The following is a 22,855-nucleotide window of genomic DNA, read 5'->3' as shown; positions in this document are numbered from 1 at the left end:
GCTGGCTTTGAGATGGAAGAAGGATCTATGAGCCAGGGAATGTAGGAAGACTCTAGAAGCCAGAAAGGCAAGGAAACACATTCTCCCCAGAGCCTCCAGTGGGAGCACAGTTCAGTGGACCTCTGGAGCTGTAAGAAGATAAGTAGATGTTTCTTTGAAACACCAAGTTCATGGTAATTTGTTGTGTGGCCATAGGAGATGAGTACAGCTGGCCTTGTTACCATGGCGATGGCAGAGGTCCAAGAGAGCATGCAGGAGCGAGCGGGCCATGGGCTAGGGACTGGCACACCGCCCCTGCTGCCACGTTCTCCTGGCCAAAGCAGTCACAAGTCCTGCTCAGATTCAAGGAATGGAGTAACAGAGTCCACTTCTTGATGGATTCTCTTTCTCTCACCTCTTGGTGGCAAAAGCTGTGAGGTCTCCTTGCAAGGGGTGGAAAGAGGGAGGGGTGAAGAATCACCACCATGTTCTGCATCCATCCACCTCCTGGATCTTAAGTACCTTCTGATCTTGGTTTCTTTTTCATTCCTAGGGACACAGGGATCATGGGCATGTGGACCTCGAGCATGGATGTCTTCCTAAGTCTTTGGAGGATGTACGTGTTTCCGAGAGGTCCTGCATGGGTGGACTTTCTCCAGCACTTGGGAGTGTGCTGTTTTGTGGCCTTCATTTCAGCGAGCCTCCTCTCTGTGGCCTTCTACTGGTTTCTGCCATCAGCGGTGGCCTTCGCCACCTCCTGGATGGTCATGTGTGTTCTCTTGGGCTGCTCCAGGCACGCCCGCTGTTTCATTCTTCTGGTCTTTCTCTCGTGTGGCCTGCGCGAAGGCAGGAACGCTTTGATTGCAGCTGGCACGGGCATAGTGATCTTTGGCCACGTGGAAAATATTTTTCACAACTTTAAATGTTTCCTGGACAGTATGACTTGCAACCTCAGGGCAAAGAGCTTTTCCGTACATTTTCCACTTCTGAAAAAATACATTGAAGCCATTCAGTGGATTTATGGCCTGGTCACTCCACTGAATATATTGGATGACCTCGTTTCGTGGAATCAGACCCTGGTGGTCTCTCTTTTCAGTCCCAGACATGTCCTGGAGGCACAGCTAAACAACACCAAAGGAGAAGTCCTGAGTGTCTTACACCCTGTGACCACCATGATGGAGGTGTTTTCCTCCCTGGGGCAGAAGCTGCTCGCCTTCGCTGGGCTTTTTCTTGTTCTGCTCAGCACTGGCCTCTTCATGAAACGATTTTTGGGCCCCTGGGGTTGTAAGTTTGAAAACATCTACATCACCAGGCAATTTGTTCAGTTTGATGAAAAGGAGAGGCATCAACAGAGGCCCTGTGTCCTCCCACTGAATAAGAGGGAGAGGAAGAAGTATGTGGTCATCCCATCTTTCCGGCTGACTCCTAAAGAGAGGAAAAACCTGGGGCTGTTTTTCTTCCCCATACTTACCCATCTTTCCATCTGGGTGCTGTTCACGGCTGCAGATTATCTGCTGTATCGGCTCATTTTCTCCGTGAGCAAACAATTCCAAAGCTTGCCAAGACTTGAAGTTCACCTGAAACTGCACAAAGAGGTAGGGGCTCCCAGGTATGTCACAGCTTCTTGCTGGGTCAGTCTTGCAAAAGATCTGGAACCTCCCAAGACAGGGAAATATTTTATTCACCTTTGGATCCCTGGTGTCTAACACAGTGCCTGGCCCATAAAAGAAACCCAACAAGTATAGATTAAATTGAAGTACTAATGTTAGAGTGATTCTGTATTAGTGTTCTCTGGCTGCTATAACAAATGATTTCTAACTAGGTGACTTAAACAGTAGAAGTGTATTTTTTATAGCCATAGGAGTGAGAAATCTGAATTCAGTTTTGCTGGGATAAAATTGAGATGTGGTTGGCAGGGACATGTTCTTTTCAGGTGTTAGGAAAGAATACACTCTTTGCCTCTTTAGCTTCTGGTGGCTGGTGGCATTCCTTGACTCGTGGTGGCCTAGCTCCCATCTCTGTCTCTGTCTTCACATCGCCTTATGGAAAATCTTTCTCTGCTCTCTTAAGTCACGCACAGGGTCTCATGAGGGCTCACTGGGATGACAGGATAATTTTCACATCTCAAGATCTTTAACTTAATCTCCTCTGGTGAAGCCCTTTATGCCAAGTGAAGTGCCATAGGTTCCAGGGACTAGGATCTTACGGAGGACATGCGGGAACCATTTTTCAGCCTCCTATACTCCATATACAATGAAACGTGGGAATAGATATCTCTGATGTTGAACCTAAAGTTGATTCTCAAGCTGTATCTGTCACAAACCTGAGTCCAGGATTTAGGGCCTGATTTCTTACTCTTAGGGCCTGACTTCTTATGCATCCTGAGTCCTTATCAAACACTGATCTCAGTGCATCAGTGGAGTGTTTAAAAAGATGACTGCTGATAAAGGGCTTCCAAATGACCCAGTAACGTGGCTGATACCTAGTGCCCTGGACCACATTTTGGGAAACTCTGGCTTAGGTGCTAAAATGTAAAACCTTCTAGACAAGCAGTCCTTGACCTTAGATGTTAGCAGAGGTGTGTCGTTGTGGAATTGAATAAGCAAGCAAGTGAACACACCCAAAACTCCTCTCCAGAAACCCCACGGAATCTCCTGTACTTGGACTGGGGTAAGAATTTTTAAAACCTCCTGGAATAAGTCTAATGTGTCTCCAAGACTGAGAACCGCTGTTTTAAACCCATCACCCGGAAGAACAGAGCCAGATATCTAAATTCTAATAGCCATCATGTGGTTCTAGGAAAACCCGTAATCAGGCAAGACAATGTCATTTCTGAGCTGGTGCCCCCTTGCATTTTGAGGAATCTGGCTTTCTCCCTCCTCCCAGCAGCCATGTGTCAACAGAGAAGACTGAGGGCTTTGTGCATCTCATCTTTTATCTTTTCCATCTTCCCTGTAGAAATTTGTAATTATGTTGACATTTCAGAGGGTCTGGGAATTGTCAGACATTTGCCTTATTTAGTTTTTTAACCCCAGAAATTGTAGCACAGAACCAGGGACGGCGTGTTGGTGCGTGCACACAGTTGTGGTGCATGTTGGGGTCAAGTGCACTTCCGGGGCTGTGCACTCACCAGCAGCAGTCACCATGTACCAGCTGTTGGGAAAATCACAGAGGAGGAAATGACGGCCAGGCTGCTGGTAAACCATCCTCTGAAACCCCACCCTCCCCTTCTCTCTCTCTCTCTCCCAGGGTCTCAGATCCTCCTGCTGCATCCACACTTTTCCTCCTCCTTCCCTTTTGGTTCAGCAGATCCAGATCCCCCGGCTCCTGCCCTCCTAATCCTGGGCTGCTTCTCGGAGTTGATTACTCTGAGCTCTCTGCTTTCCCTGAAGAATTCAGTTAATTACCAGGCACCCTGTTGCTCTAGATATTTGGAGCAGGGTGGATAATGGAAGTAGCATTTCAAATGAAAGCCAAACAAGAATCTCACAGTCCTTGATCTTGGGTGTGGGGGGTGGCCAATAAGAAGACCTCTCTTCCTGCCATTCTCCTTTGTATTATCCTTTCTTGTCTTCCCCTCTTGATTCTCCCTGTCTTTTGATCCCCTTCATTTATTTCTCTCTCTGCTAATACCCAATACTCATTCCTGTTTTGTTAATTCCCACTGGTTTAGACAGAGGAGGACAACACAAGTTCTGACTTGCCCTAAAAGCACAGAAGCTTTCTAACGACAATATGCTGACACATTCATCTTGGGCACTGCTGGGTACTGGGGATGTGACCATGTCCAGGCTGTGATGGCCACATTATGAGGGTGGTATCCCAATGGGGGTGGCCGCCATGTATACACCTAACAGCAGCAGGGTGCTGGGCACTGGAACCAATGTAGGAAGGAGGCTGCCTAGGAGCGCCCCTCCAGCTTCTGCATGACTGGCCTTATCCCAAGATGCCCTTGGAGGCTCTGCACCTTGTCTGTGGCTATAGGTTTGCAACAGAGAAGTCAAGCTGGAAGAGAAACCTCGGTTCAAGTTTTTGCCCATATTTCTCCTTACTTTCATAAAATTTTAGATAAATGTTTTAAATAAAGAAGTTGGGAAATGATCCAAGTTGATCGAGCTGTATGGGTGGGTATTGCAAATAAAAATAGCTGTAATCCCTACTTGCTGAGCTGTAACCTTGTGCTCTACTGCCTTAACCTTGCAAGATGGTGGGCCTGCTCTCCACCCATGACTCAATGCTATCCCAGCAGGTTGTTCACCTAAGAGAAGGAAACACATTTTAAATCATTGGGGTACCATTTAGTATGTTGCTTGGCATTTGGAAAGACTGAATTTGTCTTCCACGTTACCCTCAACCAACCCCATACAAAAATGTTGACTCGATCGTTTTGGAGCCCTGACTCCCAACTTCAAAACCCCCAGTTGGATTTCTAGACTAAATAACTTCTTCCCAGACCGAACCCCTGCTGCTTTCTCATTGTGGGAGGATTGCTCATCACTGCCTCAGTCGATGGGTTTGTTTCTTCAATAGTATTAAAAAGACTGCATGTCTTTGCTCTGGGGACTGAAATCTCTATTTAATTGTAGACTGTCTTTTTAATAAGAGGAGAAGCAACACAAATGTTTTTCATTGCGTAGGCGCAGGTTTGAATTTGTATAGAGGTCCCAGGTTTGGCATTTCCAGGTTCTTTATAGGTCCTGGGGTAGATCCAAGCTGCATGATATTTTCTAGATTTTTTTATTTTTTGAGACTTCATCTACTTCTTCCTGGGCCCAGGACTCTGTGGCACGAGGGTGATAATAACTTACTAAGTACACCAGTCGGTAAGGTTAATGCTCCATCCCCAAGGTGTTTAATTTACACTGGGAGTAGTTTGTTCATGGGCAGGATCTGGTCCATTAATTCCTGCTTTGCCAAATTAGAAAACAAATCCACTGAGAGATTAAATGACTTTCTCAGGTCAGGGGAAAGAAAGAGCTGAGTCAGCACACACTTCTGCTGGTGGCTGGGCTGGGTAGTTCAATGTCATCTCTTGCCCTCTGTATCAGTCTGCTGAGGGCTTTTTTTTTTTTTTTTTTTTTTTTGTTCTCTTGCCTTCAAACATGAAGAAATGCACCCCTCCTGAGTAATTGGGAGACATGCGAAAATGCCCTATTTGAAAGATCTCCTCCAACAGGATTTTAGTCTCCTTCAGTGAGGGTCAACACATCAACCTAAAATGGGATCTCACACAATGCATAAGAGGGATCCCCCAAAGCTTCAGAAGATTGATTTAGAGCACGATTTAGTATCTTATCATCTTTGTGAACTTGTCATCTGCTGAAGTGGAGTTTGTCATGACTAGGAGGCTGTGTCCCCAAGAGATCCTCTCCCCCAGTTGAGCCAGCTCCCCCATCTCACCTCACGTTAGCTCATGTGCCCAAAGTGGAGAAACATGTATCCCATGAAAATGTGGATGTGGCCAGATTTGTTAGTGTAACCTTAAACAGATTTCTCCATCTCCTTAAAGCCTTCAACAGTGACTCTCCAAGAAGCTATTGAATACTTTTCTGATACACCTATCTCAAGAAAACCAGTGCTTCTGCAAACCCGCTTTGGAAATCACTTCCATAGTTACAGACAACTCATCCCTTCTCCTTTGTTCCAAACACAGCACAAAAAAACAAGATGTGAGAGTTCTTTTAACCAAAGCTCCCTGCAGATTGAAGATAAATGCTATGTGCTACCAGGAAATATTGAGAAAGATAAAGACTGGGTAGAAAAATGGCATGGATATTAATTATTTTATTCTTTCATTTTAGAAACAAGGAACTCAAGACCTCATCCATGATTCTTCTTTTAATATATCTGTCTTTGAACCCAGCTGCATCCCTAAACCTAAGCTCCTTCTGTCTAGGACTTGGGTTCCTCTCAGTATTATTCTTGTGATATTAATGATGCTGGGACTGTTGTCCTCCATTCTGATGCAACTTAAGATCCTGGTGTCCACATCCTTCTACCCCAACATGGAGAGGGAGCGAATTCAGTACCTACATGCAAAGCTACTTAGAAAAAGATCAAAGCAGCCACCGGAAGAGTTCAAAAGGAAACCGAGTCTGTACTTTAAAAAGGTGAGAAAAGACTGGGGATATAGCTCAGTGGTATAGAGAGCTTACCTAGCATGAGTGAGGCCCTGGGTTCAATCCCCAGTATTGCATATAAGAAAGAAAAATCCTTTGGGGCTGGGGATGTGGCTCAAGCGGTAGAGCGCTCGCCTGGCATGCGTGCAGCCTGGGTTCGATCCTCAGCACCACATACAAACAAAGATGTTGAGTCCACCGAAAACTAATAAATAAATAAATATTTAAAAAAATAAAAATAAAAAATAAATAAATAAAAAGGCCAAGATGGGGGGTTAACCTCTAATTAAGTGAATGGTAAGTTTGAAAAGCAAATGGAAAGAGGATTTCTTTTTTTTTTTTTAAGAGAGAGTGAGAGAGGAGAGAAAGAGAGAGAGAGAATTTTTTTAATATTTATTTTTTAGTTCTCGGCGGACACAACATCTTTGTTGGTATGTGGTGCTGAGGATCGAACCCGGGGCGCACGCATGCCAGGCAAGCACGCTACCGCCCGAGCCACATTCCCAGCCCTGGAAAGAGGATTTCAAAGCTCTCTTTGACTTCATATTAGAGCTCATATCCCAACAGTAGAGAGGATTTTGAGGTGGGGGCAGAGTGACAAAATTGTTTGGCTGTGGCTCAGCATTGTGATCTGAATGCTGGCCCAGAGAAGTCTACAAGACATCCTTCAAAATATTGGTTTCAATTAAGTATGTTAAGCCATATTGTAGAGAGGCTATTTGGGAAGGTCTTCTCTGTATTGGATATTGAATAACAATATCCAATAATACCCAATACTTTCCTGGGCCAAGAATAAAGAGAAAACATGGAAGGATATCTAAAACTTTGTCAGTTTCAAAGAATTTGTTCATCCCTCAATGTTATCTATCTATCTATCCATCCATCTATTTGTCTATGGTTTTTATTATATAATGTGCATGTGTACATACATACATACATATGTGTGTATGCGTGTATATCACCATGGCTCCCATATGCACATGTCAAAGATTTTATTTAACTTATTTTAATGAGGAGAAACCATTTAAAGAATAATTCAAAACACACAGACACACATATACAGGTTATCAAGTATACCAAAATAAATTTGCTTCATAGTTAGTTGCCTGGCTCCTCTGTCTGGGTAGACACTGGAAGAATCAATTGTCCTTTGCAGGGTGAAGTTCATGTGTATGTCATGGTCATGAATCCTGTGCATCCTTGTTATCAGCCATCTACAACTTAAAGATTTGGAAAATAGTTCATAGACAATGACAGACCAAAAAAATACCAAAAGGATAAGATTTCATGTCCCTTTCAATACCACTAACACCATGATGAAAAATTTATGTAAGAGGCATTTGAAATGAGTCCAGTGTTAATTTATCCACTTTTCAGGTTCATTTCTGGCTTCCAGTCCTGAAAATGATTAGGAAGAAACACACAGACATTGAGGCCGAAGACAATCCACAGGAGTCTGAATAGCTCTTGATCCATGTGCAATGCATCATTCTTCTCAGGTCTACCGTTGGTGGTCACTGTTTATGCCCACTACTGGAGGGCTATGCCACAAGGCCACAGAGAGGTTTGGGTTTTGCAGGGTCACCTTACATCACCTGGTTATTCCTCCAAATGACTTGTTATCTTTAAGTCAAGAGGTACCATGCAAATGGTTTTGGGTCTGTCTTTCATACAAAGTACATGATCTGGACGGAGTCACCACAGGACTATACCCAGGCCCATTGGTGATGAGCTTCAGAGTACAATACTAGTCAAAGAAAAAGAATGGGAAATAAAACAATGGAAATCTGTACTGAATTCTTACTAGCAAATGCCAAGGAGAACATACACGCATAAAGTCTGCAAAATATCTTAAACTCTCTTGTGCCTTTTCTGCCTTTATAAATATCTTTCATACTATTCCCTACCTCACAATTGTCTCTCTCCCCCAGGCTCCTATTCAAACCCTCTTTCCAAAACCCATTTCCCGCAGCTCCCACTGTCTTCTTACCAACACCTTCTCTCCTGCACCTTGCTTGCTTCCATATCTTTTGTTATCCCTTATAGCAAATCCTCCAGCCTGAGAACAATGACAGGGTGGCCTAGGGACCATGTGTATCAAAATCACATGATGTACTTATTATAATGCACCTCTTCATCTCTAGCTATCTCAAAATACTTAAAAGGGAGACATAATTCCTTGAATATCGATTCTATTATTTCTAAAGAATCAGAATGGGGAAATTTTTTTTAAAAAATTTCAATTAGGTATATATGACAGCAAAATGCATTTTGATTCTTTGTACCCATTGCAGCACAATTTTTCATTTCTCTGGCTTTACATGATGTAGCATCCCACTCCATATGCAGTCTTACAAGTATCTAGGGTAATGATGTCCATCTCATTCCACCATCTTTCCTGCCCCCATGCACCCTCCCCACCCTCCCACCCCTTTGCCCAATGAAAGTTCCTCCATTTTTCTTCTGCCTCCAGCCTCCCCATTTTGGAACAGCATCCACTTATCATGGCTTACTTCACTGAGCATGATATTCTCCAACTCCATCCATTTATCTGCAAATGCCATGATTTTATTCTGTTTTAATGCTGAGTAATATTCCATTGTGTATATATACTACAGTTTCTTTATCCATTCATCTATTGAAGGGCATCTAGGTTGGTTCCACAGTTTAGCTATTGTGAATTAGGTTGCTAAAAACATTGATGTGGTGTGTCCCTGTAGTATGCTGATTTTGGGTATAGACCAAGGAGTGGGATAGCTGGATCAAATGATGGTTTCATTCCAAGTTTTTTAAGGAATCTCCATACTGCTTCCAGATTGGTTTCACCAATTTGTAGTCCCTCCAACAATGTATGAGTGTGCCTTTTCCCCCACATCCTTGCCAACATTGTCTGTATCCTTGAAAACTGCCATTCTGATGGGTGTGAGATGAAATCTTACAGTAGTTTTGATTTGCATTTTTCTAATTACTAGAGATGTTGAGTAATTTTTTCATGTATTTATTGATTGAATATATATCTTCTGAGAAGTGTCTATTCAACTCCTTAGCCCATGTATTGATTGGGTTGTTTGTTGTTTATTGTTTTTTTATGTTTTGTTTTGTTTTTGGTATTAAGTTTTTTGAATTCTTTATATATCCTACAGATATGTGTGTGTGGCAAATGTAGGCTCTCTGTTCATCTCATTGATTGTTTCTTTTGCTGAAAATAAGCTTTTTAGTTTGAGACCATCCCATTTATTAATTCTTGATTTTATTTCTTACACTTAACCCACTTGAATCAAATGTATGAAAGATGATATGTCATGAGCTATGTAATGCTTTGAACAACCAATAAAAAAATTAAAAAAAAAGAATTTGGGGCCTAATCAACGTGATAGAATGGGGAAAATTTTTAATTAGCTATTTTTACTTTTTAACTTTCCATTTTGAAAATATTCAGATTTACAGAAAGTTGTGCTGGGCAACAGCACACACCTGTAATTCCAGCAGCCCCAGAGGCTGAGGCAGGAGAATTGCAAATTGGAGGCCAGCCTCAATAGTTGAGTGAGACCCTAAGCAACTTAGAAATACCCTGTCTCAAAATAAAAAATAAAAAGGGTTTGGGATATGGCTCAGTGGTAAAGCACCCTGGGGGTTCTATCCCCAGTACCAGAAAGGAAAAAAAAAAAAAGTCCAGAGAAGCCAATTTTTAGCCATCTAGAGGCTTCCTTCCTTACACAACCCCTAAAACCTCCTCTCACATCTGCCAGCAGCAGACAAGATGGAGCACTGTGGTCTAAGACAAATGAGGCGTGGGTTGGCCAGATAAGCCACTAGAGGTTTAATATTGTTAGCATGAAGAGATTTTGAGTGCAAAGTCTTTGGAGTTCACTGATGTGGCATAGGTCAGTCAAGGTAAAAGAGATCAATTTGTTTGGCCAGTGGGTCCCTAAACTGCTCACAGATCATCATTTCTAAGGGTGTTGGGGTTTTTAAAGATTGCTATTACCCAGCCTCAGTCTCAGCCTCAGCCTTTGCCTCTTTCTCAGCCGCAACCTTAGTGACTCCGATTTGACTGGTCTTGGGTAGGATCTGGGCACTGGCATGTTTAAAGCACCTTGGTGATTCCAATGGGCAGCTAGGATTGAGGACCACAATTCTGAGGGATCTGAAAGAATTACAAGACTTCAATGGTTAAATTTCTTTAACAGAAGGAGATTTTGTTAGAAAAGTGTCTGATTCAATAATTCTCAAAGTGTGTTTCCAGATCACGAAGTCAGCCCCTTGGTTGTTCCATAAGAAGAGTGAGATGGAAAACATTATGTAATAAATTACTGACGATCTTTTTACATTTAAGATTCATGAAGCAAATTGGGATAATGAAAAAGCTTAGAGAAACTCTATAATAAAGAAATATCTTTTTAACCTGTCTCACCCAGAATTTCCCCAGATTATTAAACTATGGAACAATTTCATCTGTAATAATTATTAACATCACGTAGGGCCAGTTCTACAGCTCATGCTCTGAAAGATGCTTATTTAATTGGCATGCATTTCATCCAAGAAAGGATTTGAGAAGGGAAAGATGCACTTGTAATTTTGACTTATTTAAACACTCTGATGAGTTCATACTTTACTGGATTTTCTTACGTGTGGTTGTATATGTGTGTGTGTGTGTGTGTGTGTGTGTGTGTGTGTGTGTGTTGCTGGGGATTAAATCCAAGGACTTGCACACTGCAGGCAATGTGTTCTACCAATGAGCTATAATCTCAGCCTTGCTGTGTTTGCTAAACAAATAAATGTATGTATTAATAAATTGATACAAGGTGCGAATCTGTGTATAGATTTTTGTATTTATTCCTCCTACAGAAAAGGACCTACCCCACATTAACTAAGGCAAAGAATCAAATGCTCAATTTTTGGAGAGGATTGCTTGCTTTTGAACTTCTACATTCTCTGAGTTAACTGGTGGACTTAATGACCTAACAACATCACCAACATCTGTTGTAGGCATCCAAACAGAACTACATAGGAGATGTTGGTGACGCCAGAAGTTCCCCCTGGGTCCTGCCTTTGGTGGACCTGCCTTTGCTTCCAGTCTGGTCAGGAGGCCATACAGGTGCTTAGCCAATAAGTAAAAAAACAAGGCTGCAGAATGGACCGTGGTGGGAAACTCAGGCTGGGCTCTCTGCTGCCCTCTGTAGGAAGAGCGCTGGACTGGGTGATCAAAGGTCTTTATTTTCTTGAAATCAAACCTACCTTTCTAAAGGAGCTCCGTTTCCTCCAGTGACTTTTAACGGATCACAGGACTTGCTGTCTTCATCTGTTGGGCACATTTGCCCTGGGTCTGAAGTGCTCCTCCCTTGGAAGGACACCCTGGAAAAGAGGCCTTGTCACAAAAGGCAATTTTGATCTTGAAAACAGGATTTAGACTTGCTCATTAGGGCGAATCTTACTTGGATATAAAATGCTTATTTAATCGCAGCTTATCCACTTACGATTTAAATGAATGGTTAGTGAAATTTCTTGAGATGTCAGCTGTGAATTGTGCTTGCTCTGTTAATCTGGTAGAGGCAGAAAGATCCTGCCCGAGGTAATTTCATGAAACTTCCTTTTTTCACCTCTAATTTTAATGGCTTTTGAAAGAATATTGTATTATAGTCTAAGTCACCATTTCTCATCTCAAGAATCTGAATCTGGTGGCTGTCGCTGGTTAGGCTCCTTCAAGTTCCATCGTGATGTCCACATTGACTTCTTATTTGCTCTGGCTGAGTTTCTCTTTGAGAATTAAATTGTAGTGATTTTCTCAATACATTCTGAAATGGTTTCCAAAGCTGGCTAACCATCAGAGTTACCTGTGGAGGTTAAAAAATAAAATAAAACTACAGATTCCCAAACCTAAGCCCAGATAACTGACTTAGCTAGTCAGAGAAGAGTCCTGGGAACCTGTATTCTAAAGAATATCAGGAGTGATTCGGATGATTAGGCCACTTTGTTAACTACTGATTTAGGGAATTTTAGCAACCCTTGGAGATGAGGATTGTTGATTAAACACATCTAGATGGTATCTGTGCAATTAATTATGTGGGTATCCACACAGGACTTCCATCTTCCTGTTGCTGAGCCATTAAGTTTTTCCAATAATGCAAAATGCTAATTACCCACAAGAAATAGACCATCTTCATCTTCTGTAATCCAACTCACCCACTTGTACAAATGGACACCAAGATGGTACCAAGAATGAGACAATTTTTGCCTATAGTCAACTATTTATTTAATATGATTTGGTACCAAATGTTATTTTTAAAATTTGAGTTATTTCGGTTTAGGAGAAGGTAGTCACATTTTTTTTTAATTGGAAGGTAACAGTCACATAATGTAGAAGAAAGAACAGAGACTTTTAGAATGGGGAGGGCTAGGTGTAGACCCTTGCTCTAATTGTCAGTGACATAAACTTAAGCAACTTAGATCTTATCTGAGACTCATTTTTCTTGCTTACAGCATAAGACTTAAATTCTGAAAAAGATCTCATAGCATCTTTTTGAGAATCTAATGAGGTGACATTTATAAACTCTCTAGAATACTTCCTATTCTGAATAGATAAAGAAATGAAAACTCTTTTTTTTTTTCCTTTTTTTCCATAGTTCCCGATCCAACCCTACTTTTTTCTACTTTTTACAATAAGGATCTATTACCAAAAGCATTAAGAACAGAAAAGAGGGACTCTTGATACACAACAGGGCTTAACAAATTTTCTTCCATGAAGGGCTGGGTAGCAAATACTCTAGGCTTTGTAGTCAGATGGCCTCTGTTGCGATGGCTCCACTCTGCCATTGTAGTGAGAAAGCAGACACAGGCCAGAGGGAAATGCGTGGTTGTGTTCCAATAAAGCTTTCTTTGCAAAAAAAAAAAAAAAAAAGTCACAAGCAGAATTCAGCCTGTAGTTCACCAAACAACCAAGAAGACAATCTATGCATTGATACTGGACATATTGCAATGGGGTACTTTTCTTTCTCCCTCCCTCCCTCCCTTCCTCCTTCCTTCCTTCCTTCCTTCCTTCCTTCCTTCCTTCCTTCCTTCCTTCCTTCCTTCCTTGTACCAGGCATTAAACCCAGAGGTGCTCAATCACTGAGCCACATCCCTAGCCCCCCACCTTTTTTAAAAATACTTTATTTAGAGACAGGGTCTTGCTGAGTTGCTTAGAGCCTCACTAACTTGCTAAGCCTGGCTTTGACTCACAATCCTCCTGCCTCAGCTTCCCAAGCCACTGGGATTACTGACATGTGCAGCTGCACCTAGCAATCTTATTTTATTTATTTTTTATTTATTCTATTCATTATACTTATCAGTAGAATGCATTTTGACACATCATACATAAATAGAGTATAAATTTCTCATTCTCCTGGTTGTACATGATGTAGAATTACACCGGTCATGAAGTCATATATGCACATAGGGTAATAATGTCTGATTCATTCTACTATCTTTTCTAACCCATATCCCTTCCCCTCCTTTCACTCCATTCTGTCTAATCCAAAGTACCTCTATTTTTCCCTAGCATCCCCACCTTATTGTGTGTTAGCATCTGCATATCAGAGAAAACATTCCACCTTTGGTTTGGGGATTGGCTTATTTTGCTTAGCATGATATTCTCCAGCTCCATTCATTTACCTGCAAATGCCATCATTTCATGCTTCTTTATAGCTGTGTATTATTCCATTGTGTATATATACCACATTTTTCCTTATCCATTCATCTATTGAAGGACCATCTAGGTTGGCTCCATGGTTTGGTGGGACTGCAAATTGGTGCAACCAATCTAAAAAGCAGTATGGAGATTCCTCAGAATCAGAAAACTTGGGATGGAACCACCATTGTCCCAGTTATCCCACTCCTCAGTTTATACCTAAGAAGACTTAAAATCAGCATACCGCAGTGAAGCAGCCACGTCAATGTTTGTAGCAGCTCAATTCTCAATGGGGATTCTTAAAGTCAGAAAAAGAAATTCACAATCCTTCTTGGCTACCCACTGGTTGGAATCTTTGCAAGTCACATCTCTGAGCTCCTTTTTTTCATTTATAAAGATCAAAGAGTTAAGCTGAAGAATCCCTGTGGAAGGTGCTCTCCGTTGAAATCCAGGGGTCTGTGGGAGGCATCAGCAGTCTCCTGGAGAGAACCACGAATGGTCTGTGACACAGGTTTCAGCATTTGATTGGTTTGTTCTTTCACAGTTGATCAATGAATCATAAAGAACAACAGAAGCTCTCGGGTCATTGTATGATTTATTTGATGAAAAAGAGGAAAGATAATATTAGGTCAAAATAAATGTTATTTTCTGCACAGACTCAAAGAAACAATCAGAATAGTGATTCGGTTCTAAATGTCATAGGTAATGTCTCTGGATTAAAGTCAGACTGCGATGTCAGTGGCTGACGACCCGAAAATTGAAAGTTTGGCTTTTTCAAAGGAAACAAGGCACTCTCTGTAAATGTGATATATTAATTATGTGATGAAAGAAACCAATCAAAATGGTTTCCATGCACAATAACTGTGCTGTATTTTGCAAGTGGAGATGCTATATGTTCTAGAAAATATGTTGTTTTAAACACATAATGCAATGAAAGAAAGGATGTTGAATTAAAAAGAGGAAGAATTGGGTTTTTTTGGGGTGGGGGTTACCATGGATTAAACCCAGGGGCACTCGGCCACTGAGCCACATCCCCAGCCCTATTTTGTATTTTATTTAGAGACAGGCCCTCACTGAGTTGCTTAGCACCTTGCTTTTGCTGAGGCTGGCTTTGAACTCATGATCCTCCTAACTCAGCCTCCTGAGCCACTGGGATTACAGGCATAAGCTTTTAATTCAGGTACTGAAACAAATCGTTGCATTTCCACCTCCTGTCTCAATTCAGTTCTTCACAGAAACATTAGTTATTATTTGCTGTCCTCACTACATGCCAGACACCTTTTAATGTATTATCATTTAATTCTAACAAAAACCCCATGAGGGAAGTCCTGAAGCTATTGCAGTTTTGTAGATGAGAAAACTGAGGCACAGAGAGGCCAAATAACTTGTCCACAGTGTGTTCTGGAAGCAGGATTTGAACACAGAGACACTCTCCCATGTCTTCTTGGGTAGCATGAACTTTATGGGTACTTTCCCAGTTCTGAGAACTAGATCCTAGTCCCACGGGGGTACCATTCCCCGGGCAGGCGTTCAAGCTCCCCTCCAATCAGATCCAGCCTATCTCCCCACCCTATTCCTCATTCTCGCCCTGTCTGAACCCTCCCCTTGGTCAAACACCTCTCTGTACCTGTCCTGCAGGAATCCCCTGCATTCCCCAACACACTCTGCTCCCTGGACTTTCCCATTTGCAAAACCTTCCCTGACCTTCCCTCCCGGTCCACTTCCTTCGGACCTCCACGGCCCTACCAAGTCCTGCTACTCGGGACACAGCTCAGTGGGAGGAACATAGTGGGAGTCATGTGAGCGGACTCTGCTTGTCCTGGATCTGTCACAGACTGTGTGTGGGAACTGGGAGCTGTCATTTATCCTCTCTGGACCTCAATATATATATATATATTTTTTTTTCTTTAATATGAAAATTAGCAGATTTGGATTCAATTTGAAGTTTTCAAATTTCTTTGTAAACTATTCTTCTTTTAAGCAGACGATCCGTTTCTCTTGTTAACTCTTTGGAGTACCAATTCCCAACCCAGCCAAGACAAGCAGAAGTAGAGGTAGGGGCCCCAAACCATCCTTTCCTCCTCCCCTTCACCTTGGCAGTTTCTGAGGCGCATCTGAAAAATAAAATAGGAAGACATTAGAGTAGAATTCCAGGTTTTGTTTTGTTCTTTCCATCTCTAAAAGCAAATGAATCAAAACCTCTCGATTACCCTAATTTAGTGTAATAGTTCATTCATAGGCCATGTGGTTTTATGACGTATCACTCCTGGGTAGCTATTTTATCTTGGTTTTCAACTAGATTCTAACCTTCTTATGAACAGGGATTATATATTTCACTACTTTTTAATCTACTGCAGCCATCAGTACAGTCACAGTCCCTCCATAAATGCACAGCATAACACCTTCTAGAGACACAGACCATTAAACCCTTCACAAATATGTGTTGGATGAATGACCCAAGCCAGAAACATCTCAAAGGCTAGTCCATGTAGGGCATCAAGAGACTCAGGCCATGAAACAGCTTATTTGTAACCTAAGTTGTCTTTGAAGTAAGCCCAATGTTCTTCCTGATATTTCTGGGCCCAAGGTTGCTCATACATTTAAGTTTCCTTCTAGTGTCACACATCCCCAACTTTATTCATTTATACATAACCTCCATCATTTTTTTATTATGTTGGTATAGGCTCTGCTCTTTTACTTGAATGTTTTTTTTAAAAATTATATTTACTTAAGTTCAATTTCAAAAGAAAGCTTTAAAACAGCATCAGAAGTGAAAAGAATATCATCTCCTATAAAGTATTATAAATAATAGATAATGCAAACATACAAATAATACATATATATCATGTACACACTACTTATTATATATATACATGTTGCACATATGTACATTAAATACATAGTATAGTTATCCCTTGGAATTATTTCAGGACTTTCTGCAGCTACCAGAATCTGAAGATGTCCCTTATATAAAGTGGTGCATTACTGGCATATAACCTACATACGACTTCCTGAATTATTTATAATACCTCATATAATGTAAATATCATGTAAACAGTGATTGTACTATATTGCTTAGGAAATCTTGAAGTCTATATGTGTCCAGCAATTTTTTAATGAATGTTTTCAATCTATAGTTGGTTGAATCCACACATATGGAACTTATGCAGGACTGGACGCACATTTTATATAAACATATATAACTATGTACGTTTCATACACACCCACACAGAAAACAAAACTACATTATGACGTTGTTAGCTTCTAAGTCCTCACCGGCCAGAGCCCACAGCCTGCTCTCCAAGTGTTAAACAGCTCATAGACCCTGTGTCTAGGGGTCAAGCCACCTGCAGGGGGTAGGGTGAGAGTGGGACTAGGGTATTTACACAGCAACTCCTGCCAGTGGCTGGTTGTGGGCAGCTGTGTCTCCGGGTGGTGTCTCCCCTGGCATTCTGGGCTGCCCTGAGTGTTTTCCCTGGCTGTGAAATAAAGCCCCCAGGCAAAGAGAGCAGACTCTGGCAGTGGAAAGTTAGCTGGAGTGCCAGAAGTTTCCAAGGACCCAGGCTGAAGCAGGCCCCCACAGCATATCTGACATCTCCATTTCCCATCTGTTAGGTGGGCCCTCCACTTAACAGATGATGCTTTCCAGATCATCCAGATCTGGGCTGACTCTGAAGAGTCAGAGGGCTTGGCAAGACGGGTTCTGGCCTATAATGCATTGAGAACCCTTTGCTCTCATTCCTGATTCCTTTTCCTCCAATTAAATGCATATTCCTGGTGATCTATACAACTGGAAAATTGTTTTGCTGAAAAATCAGCAGAATTCTCCATATTATCTATGTTGAAAAACAGCCCTCACTGTACTTTAGAGTATAAAAAAAATTCACTCCACATTAATTCAGTTTAAACAAATGAATGATTTCTCTTTGAATGTCTGCATCACTCAACCATGAAATCCTAGACAACTGCCAGGGAGCTGTGGCCCAGAACACCCTGGTCCCACTCAGAACACTATTTATAAGATGCCCTGTGTGTAGCTGTCTTTACGGTGTTTTTTTCTCCCCTTCTTTTTCTCAAATGTTCTTTAGCCTCTGTAGATGGCATTTATAAAATTCGGGAAAAAAAACCTCACCAGGATCAGTCAGCGGCAGAGTCCTCTGACGCATCTTCTGTGATCTAGTTAAAAATAGGAAAGAGATGCTTTGCCTAAGTCCTCACCATTGTGTGGTATTACAGAATTCACCACTTTTTTTTTTTTGGTCCCCACATCCTGTTCCTTTATCTAAAAATAGATAAAAACTCTGTCCCTGGATTTTTGGACAAGATCTTTTGCTTTTGTGACCTCGGCTCTCTTGTCCTTGTTCCAAGTTGTTCTACCCACTTTCTTCAAACCTATGATGTATAACCACCTATGATGTATAATCCCACTGACAGCCTAGGTCCCCTATTTTTCTTCCCCTGTCACTGGGGTTGCTAATTCCAGGGCCTTCATGGGTCGGGTAGACAGTATAACAGTGAAACCAAACAGGTGGAGGAGGGCATTCCAGACTGTGCACACCCCACCTGAGAGGGTGGCTCTGACTTGGTTTCCCCCAGATCAACTGATTTTTCCCAGAGCAGCCAGAAGCCCAGATTGCTGTGGGAATTCACCTAATCTTTAAGGGATAGAACTAAATTTGGATACTGATTTTTTAAAAAGAGAGTAGAGGATAAACTATGAGCATTCGATTTGTGGCTTTTACCCCATTGCCCTGTGAGGGATTCTGTGTTGCTATTATCAGATATAATAAAGAAATCTACAAAATCTAGTTCTTAATGGTCTAAACCTTCCCACTTTTTCCAGTTCTTGGCTTCTAACATTTGGAAAGAGCATGGCATTTTGATAGGAGTCCTGAATTCCTATTTGCCCTTTGCCAAGTATGGGCCTTTGGATGAGTCGACATAACCTGAGATAAGGCCCTTGAGAACTCTACCAAACTCTGTCAGTCTGTGAGCCTGACAGAACCTCATCCTTGTGCTCTCTTTCTTACCCTTCCTGAGCTCCAAGTTCAATTTCCCACAGCAGTTAGTGATCCAAATATTTCTCTGATTTTCACCTGACCCAATGGCTGCAGCCCTCCTTAAATGTCCACCCCACCCACCACTGACCGCCAACCATCATTTCCTTTGCAAACCACTACATTGGCTTCCGTCCTTGCTCCAGCCTCTCTATCATCCCTCAACTCTGGGACCCCTTCTTGAAAAACAAAACAAAACACAGAATAATTTAAAAGCCCTTTGTTCTGAGTTTTTCCCTGGAGGAGAATTTACAAGGAACATTTATGATTCCCATTACTTATCACAGCCGATGCCCAAATTGCCCCTTGTAGGTTAATGAGTCAACTCAGGCACAAGTTCAAGTCACTAGCTGGCCATGGGGAGAGGGGTCAAAGGTTTACAGCATGACTAGGGGTGGCTTGCAAGTAGCCCCACATCAGGATGTTAGGCATTTGTACCCCAGGAGAAACTGAGTATTTAATCATTACTTCAAATATGATCTAATGTTTTATGAGCCATTATGTTACTGAATGTCAAGAGAGAAAGAAATCTCTGGGGTTTCTTTCCTCCTCTTCCTCCTCCTCCTCTTTCTCCTCCTCCTCCTCCTCTTTCTCCTCCTCCTCCTCCTCTTCTTCCTCCTCTTCTTCCTCCTCCTCCTCCTCCTCCTCCTCCTCTTCTTCCTCCTCCTCCTCCTCCTCCCCCTCCTCCCCCTCCTCCTCCTCCTCCTCCTCCTCCTCTTCCTCCTTTTCCTTCTCCTCCTCTTCCTCCTCCTCCTCCTCCTCCTCTTCTTCCTCCTCCTCCTCCTCCCCCTCCTCCTCCTCCTCCTCCTCCTCCTCTTCCTCCTTTTCCTTCTCCTCCTCTTCCTCCTCCTCCTCCTCCTCCTCTTCTTCCTCCTCCTTCTCCTCCTCCTCCTCTTCCTTTTGTGGTACTGGGGATCAAACCCAGGGAATTCTACCATTTACCTATGACCCTAGCCCTTTTTATTTTGAGATGGGGTCTTGCTAAGTTGCTGAGGCTAGTGTCTGACTTCTGATCCTCCTGACTCAGGATCCCAAGACACTGGGATCTACCATTTCTTTTCTCACATCCAAAAATACAGATAGTGTTGTCATCCAAGAAACAAGCTTGGCAAATTCTCGTTTATCCTTGGGGGAATTGAACTTTGAAGGCAGAAGATTCTGGAAAACTCAACCCTCTCACCTTTATTTGTCTAGTTGGTGCTTGTATCCTTTTCCTAGGTCAGCTGTAACGTATCCACAATGCTTTCACAGCCTTGGCATCTAGAAGCCTTATTTAAGGCATCAGCAGTGCTGTGCACCCTCCGGAACCTCTAGGGAAGCATCTTTCCTTATCTCTTCTACCTTCTGCTGGTTGCTGGCAATCCTTGGCATTCATTGGTTTATGGCATTGTAACTTCAATTTCTGACTGTTTTCACATGACAGCCTTCCTTCTGCACTGAATATTCTCTCTTCTTATAAGAAAAGGCAGTTACTGGATTAGTGCCCACCTTAATCCAGCATAACCTCGTTTTAATTGATTACATCTGCAAATACCCTGTTTCCAAATAAGGTTATAGAGTCATCTCTCAGTATCCATGGAGGTTGGTTCCAGCAGCATGTATATTACTCAAATCCTCAGATACTCAAGTCCCTTATATAAAATTTCCATATGTACTCTTACACTTTAAATCATCTAGATCTATACTATTTAATACCTCAGGGATGCTCTGTAAGTAGTTGTTTTGTTGTATTTTCTGGGGAATAATGTCAAGAAAAAAATCTATGTGTTCTGACAAACATAAGTTTTTAAAAATATTTTTGATCCAAGTTTGCTTAAACCTGCAGAAATGGAACCCATGGATGGGAAGGGCTGACTACTTGCAAGGGACTGAGGATTAGGACTTGAACATAGCTTTTGGTGGGATAAGAGTCCATCTAGTGCAGGAAACAACCAGCAAAGATGTCCCCCTACAAGCATCATAGAATGTGGCTGTGCAGAATTAGTCCTTTAGAAAACGCCTTTCCATGTAGGTCACAGCATAGTGGCACAGTTAGAATAAACTTCACATATTTCTGATGCCATTTGGCGTTAAATGCAGACATGGAAAGGGCAGGAGACATCAGCACTGGGCTTCTGATGCCATCAGAGGCCAGCTGGACTGAGGAACTTGGAACTTTTCTTGGCCACAATAAATGGTCTACTGTGTGGAGTCTTGCTGGGCAAGACTTTTCCTAGGTCAGCTGTAACGTCAGCTCTTCCTACTCCTCCTCCTGAAGCCGGGCAGCAAACCTCAGCAATACATGAGCTGGGCCTGTAGAGGCCTTATCAGTAAGATATACCTATGTGGGAATCAGTATGGTGCTTTATGGTACCACCAGGAAGGGTGATTTAGGACCTTGAGAGAGAAATATGATCAACACAGGACCTAGGACATGCCCATTCACAGGGGCTGTGAAAGGGTGATGTGCAGCAGACAGGTTTGCAGGAGGATTTGGAATCTCACCTTGAAAAGACAAGATAAGCCTCCTCCGTTTGCGGACGTGGGCTCCAACTGAGTGTTTCTTAAAAGTCTTAAAGCTGAAAGAGAGACCATATTCAAAATGTGCTGTAGGAATGAGATAGATGAAGTCTAAGAATGGGTCAGCAGAACCATCCTCAGTTTCAGTACAGTGATGTTTTAAAACCACGTCAGGAGCCTTACAGTTTTCAAGAATACAAGCAACAGTAAGTGTTGGCGAGGATGTAGGGAAAAGGCACACTCATACACTGCTGGTGGGATTGCAAATTGGTGCAGCCAATCTGGAAAGCAGTGTAGAGATTTCTTAGAACACTTGGAATGGAATCACCCTTTGACCCAGCCGTCCCACTCCTCGGCATATACCCAAAGGACTTAAAATCAGCATACTATGTAACGCAGCCACATCAATGTTTATAGCAGCGGAATTCACAATAGCTAAACTGTGGAACCATCCTAGATGCCCTTCAATATATAAATGGATAAAGAAACTGTGGTATATATACACAAGGGAATATTACTCAGCATTGAAAGAGAATAAAATTATGGCGTTTGCAGGTAAATGGCTGGAGTTGGAGAATATCATGCTAAGCAAAGTAAGGCAATTCCCAAAAACCAAAGACTAAATGTTCTCTCTGATAAGTGAATGCTGATCCATAATGGTGGGGCCATGGGAAAATGGAGGAACTTTGGGCAAAGAGAAAGGAGAGGTAGGGAGGGGGCATTAAGTATTTTTAATTTGACTATATCCACATGTCAAATAAGTCTATATTTCTCGTTTCATTTTTTAAGATCATGCCTTATTGTGTTTAAGTGCATTTTCAAAGTTGTTCTTTGAGAAGACAATGTTCCCTAATGTGAGAGCTCTATATGAGCACAGAGTGTGAACACAGCTGGGAGCTACCATAGTCAGAAAAGATGGTAGAATGAGATGGACATCATTACCCTAGGTACATGTATGACTGACTGCACCTATGGTGTGATGCTACATCATGTACAACCAGAGAAATGAAAAGTTGTGCTACAATTGTGCACAGTAAATTGAAATGCATTCTGCTGGTATGTATACCTAATTAGGATAAATAGATAAATAATTTTGAAAGGAGCCTTAGACAACACAAATGGACCCTTCTAATAAAAAAGAGAAAATAAGATGAAATGAAATTTTTACTGTGACACTTCTTCCTCTGTGAGCTGGACATGGAGTTCTGATCTTTCTTAGATGGGTCTGACCACAACAGTGACTAAGACCAGACAGAGTCCACAGATGCTGGTGAAAGTCTAAGAGCCACACATTATTTCTGGAGCCAGATGCTTCTCCCAGGGACCCCTTTCACGGCTGTCATTCAACACACACAGATAAGCGGTTTTGAAGAGTCAGTGACTAAGTCTATATTTCTAGTTTCTTTTTTTTAAAGATCATGCCTTATTGTGTTTAAATGCATTTTCAAAGTTGATCTTTGAGAAGATAATGTTCCCTAATGTAAGAACTCGGTATGAGCACAGGGTGTGTGAACACGGCTGGGAGCTACCATAGT

The 22,855-nt window shown here is 42.0% G+C and overlaps 1 protein-coding gene and 1 long non-coding RNA gene across 3 annotated transcripts; one reads left to right on the top strand and one right to left on the bottom strand.

The window, feature by feature from the left end:
• The first annotated feature begins 545 nt into the window (after nt 1-545).
• On the top strand, nt 546-7,556 carry Dcstamp (dendrocyte expressed seven transmembrane protein). The gene is made up of 2 exons (XM_078016799.1): nt 546-1,372; nt 7,476-7,556. The coding sequence occupies exons 1-2, from the start codon at nt 546-548 to the stop codon at nt 7,498-7,500; spliced, it is 852 nt and encodes a 283-aa protein (XP_077872925.1). The 3' UTR covers nt 7,501-7,556.
• LOC144365437 (uncharacterized) lies at nt 7,074-22,307 on the bottom strand. Of its 2 annotated transcripts, none has more exons than XR_013423869.1 (6): nt 21,306-22,307; nt 14,009-15,878; nt 13,749-13,896; nt 11,576-11,932; nt 11,337-11,453; nt 7,074-7,845 (listed from the first exon to the last, which is right to left on the bottom strand). It is a non-coding gene; the product is annotated as an uncharacterized LOC144365437 (long non-coding RNA). The 2 variants fall into 2 exon arrangements; XR_013423868.1 differs by lacking the exon at nt 21,306-22,307 and adding an exon at nt 17,897-18,369.
• Between the last annotated feature and the right edge of the window lie 548 nt (nt 22,308-22,855).

This window comes from Ictidomys tridecemlineatus, chromosome 7 (genome assembly GCF_052094955.1).
Source record: "Ictidomys tridecemlineatus isolate mIctTri1 chromosome 7, mIctTri1.hap1, whole genome shotgun sequence".
Lineage (NCBI taxonomy): Eukaryota > Metazoa > Chordata > Mammalia > Rodentia > Sciuridae > Ictidomys > Ictidomys tridecemlineatus.
The sequence above is the reverse complement of the archived record's forward strand: the minus strand, read 5'-3'. Positions and strand labels throughout refer to the sequence as shown.

Bases quoted from the DNA above. Each gene is read 5' to 3' on its own strand.
- Dcstamp (XM_078016799.1), top strand. From the start codon at position 546: ATGGGCATGTGGACCTCGAGCATGGATGTCTTCCTAAGTCTTTGGAGG. The intron at 1,373-7,475 runs GTATGTGGTCAT...TCCACTTTTCAG, and splicing joins AATAAGAGGGAGAGGAAGAA to GTTCATTTCTGGCTTCCAGT.